Source organism: Arachis stenosperma, chromosome 3 (assembly GCF_014773155.1).
Source record: "Arachis stenosperma cultivar V10309 chromosome 3, arast.V10309.gnm1.PFL2, whole genome shotgun sequence".
Taxonomy (NCBI): domain Eukaryota; kingdom Viridiplantae; phylum Streptophyta; class Magnoliopsida; order Fabales; family Fabaceae; genus Arachis; species Arachis stenosperma.
Window position 1 is genome coordinate 154664130 of NC_080379.1, and position 14418 is coordinate 154678547.

Genomic DNA, 14418 nt, shown 5'->3' on the forward strand with positions numbered 1-14418 from the left:
ACAAAAAAAATTGTCCCACATATTGGTCTAATTCCTCTCACAACAACACACCCACTACTTCCATAACCAAATTAATCAGCCTTAGAGATTATTCTGAAAAAAATAAAATACTAAAAGACTATCAGAATTTATTATTTTTGACAAATATAGAATAAAATATATTATTAAATTACTAAACTAAAAAAATTATGTTAATAGCTAAATAATGGCAAATAAATTTTAATAACTTCTAACATTTCTCCGAAAAAAAAAAGGATAGAAAACTCTCTTTAAGAGGAGGTAGTAGTCACCAACACCAAGTTATTCAGTGATTTAGTAAAACATGTCAAACAATGGCACTATAATTTGTCCTCTGATGCAGTGATACATATATGACTTCTCTCAGTGTAAAATAAATAATAATAAATATTCTCATTAATTTCCATGGATTTCCTCCATTATCAGAAGCGAAAGCTATTCTTTCATGAATAAATAATTAAATTGGCAGAAGAAAAAAAAAATGTCTTGAATAAGCATCAAGATAGACCAGATCCACGACTACCTCATCTTCTGGCATGATCTGATCTGATCTGATCGTCATGTGGATATTGTTGAGAATGATTGGTGTTGTTCTTAATGTGCTCATCTAGTCTCCACTGTGTGTGGGTCCCACTTGGTACAATTATTATAGCAACTCAAAAAAGTGAACTTTGCAGTGTCTCTCTTGAGTCTTGAACCTTTTCTCTCGTCCTTGCTCCTTCGATTTGATGTACCAACAACACAACAATCAATCTATGGATAAGCCCCAACTACTTCCAACATCATTCAACATGGAACATTGCAGAACCCTCTCTCTTTTTCTTCAAATTATTGATGCTATTCGTCATCAATTTGCAGATTTTGTCCCCTGGGTAGTACACATCAAAATCTAAATTATTACTTACACATGGGATTAATGAAGGGTGAAAATAAAAATACAAACTTTAATTTGTTGCTTGAGGGTTCTGATTTCTGAACACTAATCTAGCATAGCACGCCACATAAATTTTTGGAATGATGCTACTACTTTCAGTTAGATTATATAGGTTTTATGGGATCCCTACATGGATACCGAACCATGCAATTGGTAAAGCGTATAATGTATGATGCAGACACTATAACGACTCAAGAGTAAGGCATATACCAGTGATCTAACTTTCAAGGAGTAGGATCATATTCATGAGAAACAATAGAACATGTTACATTTAATGCAAATCAATGGACTTGTGGTGTGTCAATGAGTGCTTAGTAGTCTATATTGAATGAGAGAGAGAGAGAGAGATTACAAAGCACTTTGGGGAGATTCAAATTTGGAGTGGAGATAGCATCTTAGAGAGTGAGAACAAATGAAGGAGCATCCCTTCTGGGTCCAGCAACGGAACGATACACATAGACCCTTTCGGCTTGGCTATCATCGCTGCCGTCTTCCTTTATTACCTCAACATTCAACCTTGGCATTTCCTTAGCCAACAATCTACATCCATTCATTGTCACTTTGCAATCTGACATCCACAGCGACCTCATCGACTCGTACTTTTCCAACCCCGAAAGAAGTGCAGCATTCCCAAATGGGCAGTCCCTTATCTCAAGTTTCCTCAGCTTAGGACACCCTTCTAGTACACACTGCATACCCCAATCACTGCTTCCAGCAAAGGCAACTGAAAGAGTTTCCAAGTTTTTTGCATACTTCCCTATGTACTCAAATGTAAGGTCGGTCAGTAAACCAGATATTGCAAGCCTCTGGAGTTTGCTGCAAGTCTTAACAACTGCTCCAAAAGCCTCATCCATTGGTTCGCTTGTCCGGTAATCCGGCTGGCCCGGGTTCATAATACAGAGCCGGAAATGAGTGAAGTCAGGGCAGTTTTGCACAACAGTGGCAACAGCAGCATTGGTCATGTGCCGGCAAAAGTAGAGGACATAGTGAAGATTTCGGCATCCTTGAGAGACAGCAATAAAGCCTGAGTCAGTAACACCGCGGGCATCACCCTCAGCAAAAGGATCTGCAGGAAATACACGCAGTTCCTCAAGCAGTGGGCAGTGTGTTCCTACAGCTTCCAACCCCTTATCTTCAATTGTGTCCACAACCTGTATCAGATATTTAGCTAGTGAGACAGAAACAACACTTCATTTTCATTTGCATTAACGGGAAACTGTATAAACATTCCACCCATGCACCTTCAATTGGACAATTACAACCAAGTTAAACACATTTGTGCATGATGCTAAATCTTTGGTTGTGTGAATGTGTATGTCAGAAACAAAGGACACCAATAATACATGAATTAATTCAGAAGAAAAGCATGTCGCATAGGTCTTTAGTAGTAGAAACTTCAATATAAATTAGAAACTATGTAACAAGGAACACCAGGCAAAAAGATTCGTACCCATAGGCGCCGAATATTGGCGCAATGAACAAGAAGCTTAGCAATATCATCACTGTCCAGGGGAGCATAACTAAAATTCAAGAAAGTCAGATTTGCGCATGCCGGGTACAGAACTGGGAGATACTGTGGTGTAACTACCCATAATCCAGAAAGGGTGTTAAGATTTTTACAATTGCTGAAGGCACTTTCAAGCTCCGAGTACTGCTGTGTTGTCAGCTCTTGTGAAAATGAGCCAGTACCAAGCTCACATAACTGGGGAGCTCTAAAAAGTAGCCTTTGTAACTGTTCCAGTGTTATACTTTTATTAAGCTTCAAAGTCTTCAATGATTTGCACCTAGTAACAAGCTTCTCAAGTGCATCAAAATTTACATCATTGTGAAGGATGGAAAAGTTCAGTACTTCCAGCGATGTGAAGCTTTCCGGGAAGCAAGTCAACCAATTATCATTTTTATCATCAATGACATTCTCTTGTATGTCAAGCTCAGTTAAATTCCTACAACCAAGTAGAGTGCAGAAAATTATTGATGGGGCAATTGAAGAATTCTGAAAATAATGCAACATAATGGAACTAATATCTATTTTTTCTAAAATTACTGGACATGATGATATCATGACACAAGATTTCTTAGGTTCATTAGTGAAAAAGCTTGGAGAAAAGTATTGATATAAATATTGTAATCACACTTTTCACACTGCTACTGCTTTCACTTATACACACTGTTCGAATTACACTAGGTCCCTTGTGAAAGCACAAATTTTAAATCAAACATCTGAAAGTAGAATTACAAGGCTGTCCAATTATATCAGAAGATAAGCACGTAAATAATAAGAAATTCAAATTCTACATAATGTTTTGTAGATTCCCTGTTCATCAGTGAGTTTCAATCAACCAATTCATGAACTAATAGGAAGTTTAACATTCTTGCATAGCATTATAATATCATATAATTACTCATAGAGCAATATGCCAATATCCATATGAAATTTGCTCCAAAATCAGCCAATAAAATTAACCTCTACCAGGCCTATTCTCATTCCCAGCATCCCACTTTCTAGATCATTAAAATTTAAAAGTTAGTTGATTCCCTGAGTCAGAGCTATGTTCCCATTCAAGGAATATCACCATGTTCCCATTCGGTTGATTCTAAAATGTTAATTGCATCATGCAGAAAAAGAAGTGGCCCTTATAAAAAAAAGGGCTCTATAGTGGGATTCTGTTTCCACTGGGAACCATAATTCACAAACATCTCACTAGTAGGAATTCCTGTCAAAGCAAAGCAAAGCACATCATGTGCGAATGGAAAACAAGTAAGACCCCTCAAAAAGATAAGAATCTAACAAAAGGATGAATCGCTAATCTAGGGGGAGATATAAATCAAACTGAAAGTCAAAACTACAAGAGTAAATAAAGTATTATTCAAATTTGTTGGAAAGGTTAATTTAAACTAGATAATAAAGTCTATAATTGTTGTAAACACATCAATTAACCTGATTACATCATCCAGAGCAGAAAAAGGGCAAAGGATTTCACATCAAAACAGTAAACATCACCGGATTATTAAAAACTGAAATTCATGCAAAGAAGAACATGAAGAAAACTCCATCAGCAGGGAACATACCAAGAAGAACAATAATCTTTTTACCTCTGAGGAAAATTAAATATACGTTAGAAATGAAAATTCAACAAATTAAAAGCCTGAAAAAACAAAAACTGAAAAGAAGAAAGCAAAGAAGTTTATATACTATGTTCTTACTTGCAATCAGCAGCAATTGCAGCCAAACCATCAGTGCTGAAACCATCACAATTTTGAAGGGAAATAGCTTTGAAGTTCGGAAAAGAGCGCGCCAAGAACTTCAAACTCTCATCAGTAACAGTCATCCTCTTAAGCCTAAGCTCCTCAAGAAAAGGGTACTTTTTAGCAAACACCACAAGCCAAAAGTGAATATCAGCACCCCAATTTGCAGGAACCAAGTTGAAATCAGAGAAACGTGGCTTCCCTTTCAGTGTAACACTTCTTATGTTTGGGAACCTTCGGGTTAAGATCTCAGGGGACACAGAGTAGCAGTTACCTATGAACACGTTCCTCCTTGACCATCTCTCAGCGTTGTACCACTCCTTGCAAACCAGTGACACGGAGCTTCTGTCCTTTCTTGATTTCAGCATCCCAATAACACGCTCAAGAACCTCATCTGGAAAACACGATGAACCTCTTCTGTTCATGAAGTTCGATTCCGGAGATTCCTTCATCATCCTCCTCTTGTTGCAGCACTCCATAAAAGATTGAGACTTTAGAGGACCCTTATGGTTCAACAATGAGATTTGGAAGCAATAACCAAGTTGGTAAGGTAAAGTATTACGGTTAAGGACTAGGAGATAATGAAGCTTCAGTAAAAGTGAAAGAACAAGTGCTCTGGAAAATAATAATTAAAAAAAAAAGCTGTGAAAAAGGAAAAGGTGTTCAGTGTTCACAGTAGATACAGAAAATTTTTGACAAGTACTAGAAAGAAATAAAAGCAATCTTATTTGTCCTAAGAAGTGCTTTTCAAAGCTGAAAACTTGTTGATATGTACCCTCTTGACCCTTTGAGGCTTTGACTGCAACAACTCTGCATGCTTTCTACCATGTTAACTCTCTCAAAGGAACTAAAAAAGAAAGACACACATTGAAGAGGTTTCAGGAAAATACAACTCAGAGAGAACCAATAATATTACACACCCAATGAAAGGAATATTATTTATTATTATTATTACTATTATAAGAAAGACCTCTGAATCTGAGATCCGGTAAATGGGAAGAACCAGATGAGGAAGATCCAATTGATATAATATATAATTGATGAGGATATGAGAGAGGAAGAAGAGTGATGGCAGAGAAAAAGATTGGGTTCACTCAAAGCTGTACCAAAGAAGCTCTCAAATGAAATCACTTTGGTTGGCTTATGATGAGGCCAAAGGAGCAGAGGAACTCGCCACCAATGGCGTATTATAGCAAACGGGAGCAAGAAATGGATTGAAGGAAGAAAGAAAATGCTTAATTATTGCAAACAAACAAAAGTTACTGTCATAGAAATGTTTTCTTTAAAGCACTTTCTCCCACAATCGCCTCACTCTGCTTGGCTGCATTTGTACTTCATTTTCAGTGAGGGAAATCAGTTTTGCATTTTTGTTGTAAGATATCAACACCGTATATAAATACAAGTATAAATATGCATTATGAATTTATCATATAATATTTTTTACATGTATATTAAATACAGGTCAAAATTAATTATTAGTATAAAATATATATTAAAAATAAATTGAATTACATATATATATTTATATAAAATTACATAATAAATAATTAATTTTAATATATAAATAATTATTTTATATTTTTTAATTTAGTTTTTATATTATAATGAAAAAAAGTTTAGTGCAAAACATTTTGTCGTTTATAAAATGTTAGGAAAAAAGAAATAAATAAAAAAATTCATTCTTAAAATATTATTTATTTTTAAATTAGTTTATAATTTTTTTAATTAAATTCGTTCTTCACAAATTTTAAATTAGTTATATTTATTTTTTGTCACTTTTATTATTGATAATATCAAATTTGATAATATTATATATTAAGTGACACTACTGACGTTTTAATTAATTAATAATAAGATAAATTTATAAAATTAAATTAAATTAACCATAATTAAAAAGATCTTGAGATATTATAATCTTTTAATGTTAGATTAATTTAATTTAATTTTCTAAATTTATTATATAAAATTAATTAAGACTATAAAATGTATGTTGTAATATTATTTAATATATACGTCACATCAATAAATTTTAACGTATTTAATTAAAAAATCTTTCAATAACTAATGATTTTATTAGATAAATTTAATCATTTATTCAAAAAACAAATTATATACACTAAATATAACAGTATGTATAACTAGACTCATTACAATATTTACGATGGATTCCAATGGTTAAATTAGCTCATAAGAATTAGTTAATCCAAAAAATATAACTCATTTAAAAGTAAATAATTTTGGCTCAATTATATAACTCACAAGTTAAATGAATTTGAGATTAAAATTTTATTTTTTATCAATAAAAAAATACAAAAAATATGCTACAATGTGATTTAAATGTTATTTTTTTAAACAAAAGTATCCAAATAAAAAAATATTAAAAAAATATGTTTATACAGTGTAAAAGATAAAATTTTTAATTTTTATTAATTATTTTTAATACTATATATATATATATATATATATATAACATTCTAAAAAAGAATAAAATGCAGCATCCATGGCTATTTATGTAACTTGAAGCAAATTAAAGGTCGCAGTAAACATTCTCAATCCATTGTAACCTCTAATTGGTTTGGAGACTATGAATTATAAACAGGAGGAGTGTTAAGGCTCAATAAATTGTTAATTATTAATTAGTTATTATTAATGTTTTTAATAATATAAAATTATATTTAATAATATAAAATTATTTACTCTTTTTTATGTTGATTAAATACTTACCAAATTTTAATAAATTTTTTATGAATAGTAAATTCTAATGGATATCCTAATATGATTCTGCCAACTTGTCTTTTTATATTTTTTTTATTTTTTCTTTCATTATTTTATATTGGTCACACAGAAATAATAATAAATCAAGTATATAAATAAATAAATAAATAATCTATATTAGAATAATTATTTGTTATCACAGAAATTTTGGCCCGGTTTAGCTTGCGCAATGTCTTCGCCCAGGTGGCCGACTCGGCGAGCGCGTGACACTTGAACCGAGGAAAACACTCGGACAATTTCTCTCCTCCAGCAAGACACACGATAGCTGGGATGAAAATTTTTTTGGAAGACAGGTCTGCCCCTATAGGACCCGCCTTAGGCACAAAATATATAAGGGAAGGGCCTACCCTTCTCTCACGGTACGTCACTAATCTCTCACTTTTACTGCCACCTTGTACGGATTTTGATTTAGGCGTCGGAATCCCTTTTGCAGGTGGCTCCCCCTTCTTCACCGCAACAACTCGGGAGGTCGCGTAGCCCTTTCACTCACCTTCCGGCGTCAGCCCAGGAAGCCCAGTCGCGTTCCAACGTCCCGGATCCAAGTCCCCCATTTCCTTCACACTCTGTATACACGACCCGTTCGATACCGACGAGACGAACATTGGCGCCATCTGTGGGGATCTTGCTGAGGTGGCCTGAAGGACTTCCTGTTGGGCCCAGTGGAAGGACAAGGTGGAGGCAAGCCACGCGTAGAGGAGAATGCCCCCCGGACCAGCAGGGCGGCGTCTCTGGTTTCTTCCCGCGAACGCATCAGATCCCCCTTCCGCAGGGGTGAGCTCCCCTCCCGTTCCCGAGAAAGGCGTCCTTTCGGAGGAACGGGAAGCGACAGCGTAAGAATAATGCAGGAGCTGCACCACCGGGTGCAAAATCTGGAGAGGGAGTTCGCAGCCCGGGAACGCTACCACCCCGGCCAGAGCCAACCTCGCTCCCGGTCTCCTCGAAGGAGAGGGGAGGCCCGAGGAAGAAGCCCCCGGAGGCACCACGCCAGACGCACAACGGGATCCCGATTCCCCTCGACCCACGCAGAGTCGGAGAACCAAGGGGAAAGCAGGGAAGTGCCGAGGAGATGACAAGACCCTATAATCTACACTCGACCCTTAGCAAGATGCATTGAGGAAGAAGACCGTGAAGAAAGCAGGGAGAGACCGAGAAGACAACAAAACCCCATAATCATGGGAGCAACGCCTTTCCACTACTCCATTCTCGAAGTCCGGCTGCCGAAACACTTCGACAAGCCAATGGACATGAGATATGACGGAACCCAAGACCTCCAGGAACACCTAACGGCCTTTGAGGCTAGGATGAAACTGAAGGGTATGTGTGATGAGGTGAGAAGTCGCGCCTTTCCCGTAACCCTGGCGGGACTGGCAATCTGATGGTTCAACGCGCTCTTTCGTGACGACCTTCGTGGACATAATCCGGGGCTTTCTAGCACAGTTTACCACACGTATTGCCAAGGCTAAACACCCGATCAACCTTCTGGGGGTGACCCAGAGAAGCGGTGAACTGAGCAGAAAGTATCTGGATAGGTTCAATGACAAATGTCTAGAGTTTGACGGCCTGACCGATTCGGTGGCCAACTTTTGCCTGACAAACGGGCTGTTGAATGAAGACTTCAGGAAACATCTTACCACCAAACCTGTGTGGACAATGCAGGAAATTCAGAATGTGGAGAGAGAGTACATTAACGACGAGGAAGTCAGCCAAGTGGTCGCAGCCAATAAACGGCAGCCCGCCTACCATCCTACTCGTCAACCCGGGAACGGGGAGAGACCTAAGGAGCACTCCAAAGATGGAGGGCCAACTAAACCCTTCAAGCCGTTCTCCCGGGTAAGGAAGTTCACTAACTATACCCCCTTTAACGGCCTCGATCATTGAGGTGTACCAACAGATAGTCGACAAAAGGCATCTTATCGAATCCCCGTCAGCTCAAGGACAGATTTGGAGGGAAGAAGAACCTCTACTGTGACTACCACAAAGGTTTTGGCCATAAAACCTAGGATTGCTTCGACTTGAAGGACGCTCTGGAACAGGCGATCCGTGAAGGTAAGCTGGTGGAGTTCTCGCTGTTCATAAGAGAACCCAGGAGACGAGAGCGTGACCGATCTGACGACGACAGAAGCCAAGTTGTGAAGTTAAGACATGAACCCGAAGAGGACAACGACCTCGGCCTCACTATTGTGAATGTCGTAGTCAGGAGAGATGTTGCACCGAGATCGAAGTTGGCAGCAAAGAAAGACACTAAAATCTTGGCCGTGTCATCAGCTAGTCATGCGCCCTGCCCCCAAGAGAGTCCCAACAATATCATTCGAGCCGAAGGATCAATGGTTCCATGACGTACCGGAGAACCCTCCCATGGTAATAACAGCAAGAGTGGGAACTGGTTTGGTCAAGCGAATTCTCGTTGACACCGGAGCCGACTCGAACATTATGTTCCGAAATGTGTTTGAGACCCTGAGCCTCCAAGAAGCCGACCTGAAAAATCACCAGCACGGGGTGGTCGGCTTAGGGGATAATTTTATCAAGCCTGATGGAACAATCTCCCTCCTGGTCTCCATAGGAGGAGGTCAAGGAAAGAGGTCTTTAATGGCAGAGTTTGTTGTTCTAAGAGACTCCACGGCCTACAACCTTATCTTGGGAAGGAAAACAATCAATGAGTTCGGGGCAGTAATATGTACCAAGTTGCTGATGATGAAGTTCGTGACTGACGATGGGTCGGTGGGATCCATCAGGGGAGATCTAGAAACGGCGGTCGCGGTCGACAATGCCAGCCTCTCCCTAAGTAAAAAGTCAAAAGAGGTATCTTGGGTTTTCCTAGCTGATCTGGACGCTAGGATTGACGACAAACTGAGACCAAAGTCTGAAGGAGACCTAGAAAAGTTTAGGGTCAGTGAGTCGGAAGACAAGTTCACCTTTGTGAACAGAAACCTCCCCCATAACTTGAAAGAGCCGATGGTGGAGATGATTCGAGCAAATGGCGATTTGTTCGCCTAGACACCAGCTGACATGCCCGGGATCGACCCCCAGTTCATGTCACACCACCTATCTGTAAAGGCAGAGGCCAAGCCCGTAGCACAAAGACGAAGGAAAATGTCCCAGAAGAGAGCCGATGAGGTGGCCAAGCAAACGGCCAGCTTGTTAGAAGCAGGGTTCATCCGAGAACTAGACTACTCGACCTGGCTGTCGAACGTAGTCCTGGTTAAGAAGGCCAACAGAAAGTGGAGGATGTGTGTAGACTATTCCGACCTCAACAAGGCATGTGCTAAGGACTCCTTCCCCCTCCCTAACATTGATGCTCTACTGGATGCGGCTGCGGGGTATCATTTTCTGAGTTTCATGGATGCATACTCTAGTTACAACCAGATACCGATGCATCGGTCAGACAAGGAGAAAACGTTGTTCATAACACCAGGGGGAACATGCTGCTATAAGGTAATGCCGTTTGGACTAAAGAATGCAGAAGCTACTTATCAAAGGCTGATGAACAAGGTGTTCAGTAACCTTATCGGTAGGTCGGTAGAAGTGTATGTCGATGACATCCTGGTGAAGACCTCGTTGGCGACCTAGAAGTCCACAACAGAGGCTTAATCCTCTCAAGTGCGCTTTTGCCATGGAGGCCGAAAATTTCTTGGGTTTCATGATAACCCAAAGGGGAGTCGAAGCCAACCCTGAGAAGTGCGAAGCAATCTTGTGAATGACGAGCCCGAGATGTTTTAAGGATGTGCAAAGGCTGGCAAGAAGACTCACGGCCCTATCCCGATTTCTCGGTGTGTCGGCGGCTAAAGCTCTTCTATTCTTCAACTTGATGAAAAAAAAGTTTTCGAGTGGACCCCAGCATGCGATGAGGCCTTCAACCACTTCAAAAGCATAATCTCGGCATCCCCAGTCCTCGGTAAACCCAGGGATGGCAAAAAGCTATTCTTATACTTGGCAGTAACGGACGAGGCCTTGGCGGCCGTCTTGGTATGGGAAGAAGGAAAAATCTTGCAGTCGGTCTACTTCGTGAGCAAAGCATTGCAAGGGGGCAGAGTTAAGATATAGTAAACTGGAAAAGCTGGCATATGCGCTCTTGACCTCGTCCCGAAGGTTGCGGTAAATACTTCCAGGGACACCAGGTAATCGTCAAAATGGATCAAGCGATCTGCTAAGTCTTGCAAAAGCCCGACCTGGTGGGAAGGATGGTGACTTGGGCAATCAAGCTGTCTCAGTATGATTGGTGCACGAAATTGCAATCACACTTTTGCAATTCCGCACAACTAACCAGCAAGTGCACTGGGTCGTCCAAGTAATACCTTACGTGAGTAAGGGTCGATCCCACGGAGATTGTCGGCTTGAAGCAAGCTATGGTTATCTTATAACTCTTAGTCAGGATATCAATAATTATCAGGATTGATTGTAAAAAGTAAAAGAACATGAAATAAGTACTTGTTTTGCAGTAATGGTGAACAGGTTGAGATTTTGGAGATGCTCTATCTTCTGAATCTCTGCTTTCCTACTGTCTTCTTATTCATGCACGCAAGGCTCCTTCCATGGCAAGCTGTATGTAGGGTTTCACCGTTGTCAATGGCTACCTCCCATCCTCTCAGTGAAAATGTTCAACGTGCTCTGTCACAGCACGACTAATCATCTGTCGGTTCTCAATCAGGTTGGAATAGAATCCAGTGATTCTTTTGCGTCTGTCACTAACGCCCAGCCTTCAGAAGTTTGAAGCTCGTCACAGTTATTCAATCCCTGAATCCTACTCAGAATACCACAGACAAGGTTTAGACCTTCCGGATTCTCTTGAATGCCGCCATCAATTCTAGCTTATACCACGAAGATTCTGATTAAGGAATCCAAGAGATATCTACTCAATCTAAGGTAGAATAGAGGTGGTTGTCAGGCACACGTTCATAGGTGAGAATGATGATGAGTGTCACAGATCATCACATTCATCAGGTTTAGGAACAAGTGATATCTTAGAATAGAAGCAAGCGTGATTGAATGAAAACAGTAGTAATTGCATTAATCCATCAAGACACAGCAGAGCTCCTCACCCCCAACCATGAGGTTTAGAGACTCATGCTGTAGAAGATACAATGAGAAACGTGTAAAGTGTCATGAGGTAGAGATACAATGTCAAAAGGTCCTATCAATAGTGAACTAGTAACCTAGGGTATACAGAAATGAGTAAATGACGTAAAAATCCACTTCCGGGGTCCACTTAGTAATCAAGGACAATTTCTTCAGTCACCATAAAGTGACATTTCTCCCAGTTTAAAACTAGGTTAGTCTCTTGGCACTTTTTCAGGACAAGTGCTAGGTGGTTAAGACAGGAGCTGAATGAGTCTCCATATACTGAGAAGTCATCCATGAAGACTTCCAGGAATTTCTCCACCATATCAGAGAAGATGGATAGCATGCATCTCTGAAAAGTTGCAGGAGCATTACACAGACCAAAAGGCATTCTCCTGTAGGCAAACACGCCAGAAGGGCAAGTGAATGCTGTTTTCTCTTGGTCCTGAGGATCTACTGCAATTTGGTTGTAACCTGAATAGCCATCCAAAAAGCAGTAATAATCATGACCAGCTAGTCTTTCTAGCATTTGGTCTATGAATGGTAAAGGAAAATGATCCTTTCTGGTGGCTGTATTGAGCCTTCTGTAGTCAATGCACATACGCCACCCTGTAACTGTTCTTGTAGGAACCAGTTCATTTTTTTCATTATGAACTACTGTCATGCCTCCCTTCTTGGGGACAACTTGGACAGGGCTCACCCAGGGGCTATCAGAAATAGGATAAATAATCCCAACCTCTAATAATTTAGTGACCTCTTTCTGCACCACCTCATTCATGGCCGGATTTAGCCGCCTTTGTGGTTGAACCACTGGTTTGGCATTATCCTCCAATAGGACCTTGTGCATGCATCTTGCTGGACTAATGCCCTTAAGATCACTTATGGACCACCCAAGAGCTGTCTTGTGTGTCCTTAGCACTTCAATCAGTGCTTCCTCTTCCTGTGAATTTAAAGCAGAGCTTATGATCACTGGAAAAGTGTCATCCTCTCCCAGAAATGCATACTTCAGGGATGGTGGTAGTGGTTTGAGCTCAGGTTTGGGAGGCTTATCCTCTTCCTGAGGAATTTTCAAAAATTCTTTTGTTTCCTCTAGTTCTTCCTGATCAGGGTGAACATCCTTGAAGATGTCCTCTAGCTCTGATTCTAGACTTTCAGTCATATTGATCTCTTCCACCAAAAAGTCAATAATGTCAGCGCTCATACAGTCATCTGGTGTGTCTGGATGCTGCATAGCTTTTACAGCATTCAACTTGAACTCATCCTCATTGACTCTCAGGGTTACTTCCCCTTTTTGTACATCAATAAGTGTTTGTCCAGTTGCTAGGAAAGGTCTTCCTAGAATGAGAGTTGCACTCTTGTGCTCCTCCATTTCCAGCACTACAAAGTCAGTTGGAAAGGCGAATGGCCCAACCTTGACAATCATGTCCTCAATTATGCCTGATGGATATTTAATGGAGCCATCAGCAAGTTGGAGACATATCCGGGTTGGTTTGACTTCTTCAGTCAACCCAAGCTTTCTGATAGTGGATGCAGGTATTAGATTGATACTTGCTCCAAGGTCACACAGGGCTGTCTTGGTGCAAGCACCTTCTAATGTGCATGGTATCATAAAGCTTCCTGGATCTTGAAGCTTTTCTGGTAAGCTTTTCAGAATGACTGCACTGCATTCTTTAGTGAGAAACACTTTTTCAGTTTCTCTCCAATCCTTCTTATGACTTAAGATCTCTTTCATGAACTTAGCATAAGAAGGTATTTGCTCAAGTGCCTCTGCAAACGGAATCTTTATTTCAAGAGTCCTTAGATAGTCTGCAAAGCAGGCAAATTGCTTATCCAGTTCCGCTTGGCGGAGTTTCTGAGGATAAGGCATATTGGCTTTATATTCTTCAACCTTAGTTGCTGCAGGTTTATTCCTTACAGAGGTGGTTGGAGAAGCCTTTTTAGAGGGGTTACTACCAACACTCTCAGGTGTCTGATTCCCCATTGGTGTTTGAACGCCAGGATTGGGTGAAGAATGGGCGTTTAACGCCAACTTTTCCCCCTTTTCTGTCGTTTGAACGCCAGAACTGGGCAAGGAATGGGCGTTTAACGCCAGCTTTTCCCCCCTTTCTGGCATTTGAACGCCAAGAGTATTCCTCTCTGGGCTCTTACTGTCCTCAGAGGGATTTTGGATAGTGGTTTGGTTATCCTCTGTCAATTGTTCCTTTATTGGCTTTTTGCTACTTTGAGAAGTGTTATTCAATGTCTTCCCACTCCTCAGTTGAACTGCTTGGCATTCTTCTATTATCTATTTAGATAACTACTATTTTGCCTGATTCAACTGTGATTCTATGTTCTTGTTAGCAATTTTAGTTTCTTGGAACATCTCTTTAAATTCTGCTAACTATTTTGTC

At 40.0% G+C, this 14418-nt stretch overlaps 1 protein-coding gene across 3 annotated transcripts; it reads right to left on the reverse strand.

Moving 5' to 3' along the window:
* Window positions 1–300: 300 nt before the first annotated feature.
* On the reverse strand, window positions 301–5523 carry LOC130968368 (protein TRANSPORT INHIBITOR RESPONSE 1-like). Of its 3 annotated transcripts, XM_057893595.1 has the most exons (6): window positions 5169–5523; window positions 4974–5045; window positions 4157–4701; window positions 2403–2895; window positions 1305–2103; window positions 301–886 (listed from the first exon to the last, which is right to left on the reverse strand). In XM_057893595.1, the coding sequence occupies exons 3-5, from the start codon at window positions 4675–4677 to the stop codon at window positions 1348–1350; spliced, it is 1770 nt and encodes a 589-aa protein (XP_057749578.1). In that variant the 5' UTR covers window positions 4678–4701; window positions 4974–5045; window positions 5169–5523; the 3' UTR covers window positions 301–886; window positions 1305–1347. The 3 variants fall into 3 exon arrangements, with proteins under 3 accessions (XP_057749578.1, XP_057749577.1, XP_057749576.1); XM_057893594.1 differs by having other exon boundaries at window positions 4157–5045; window positions 5169–5522; XM_057893593.1 differs by having other exon boundaries at window positions 4157–5522.
* Window positions 5524–14418: the final 8895 nt, after the last annotated feature.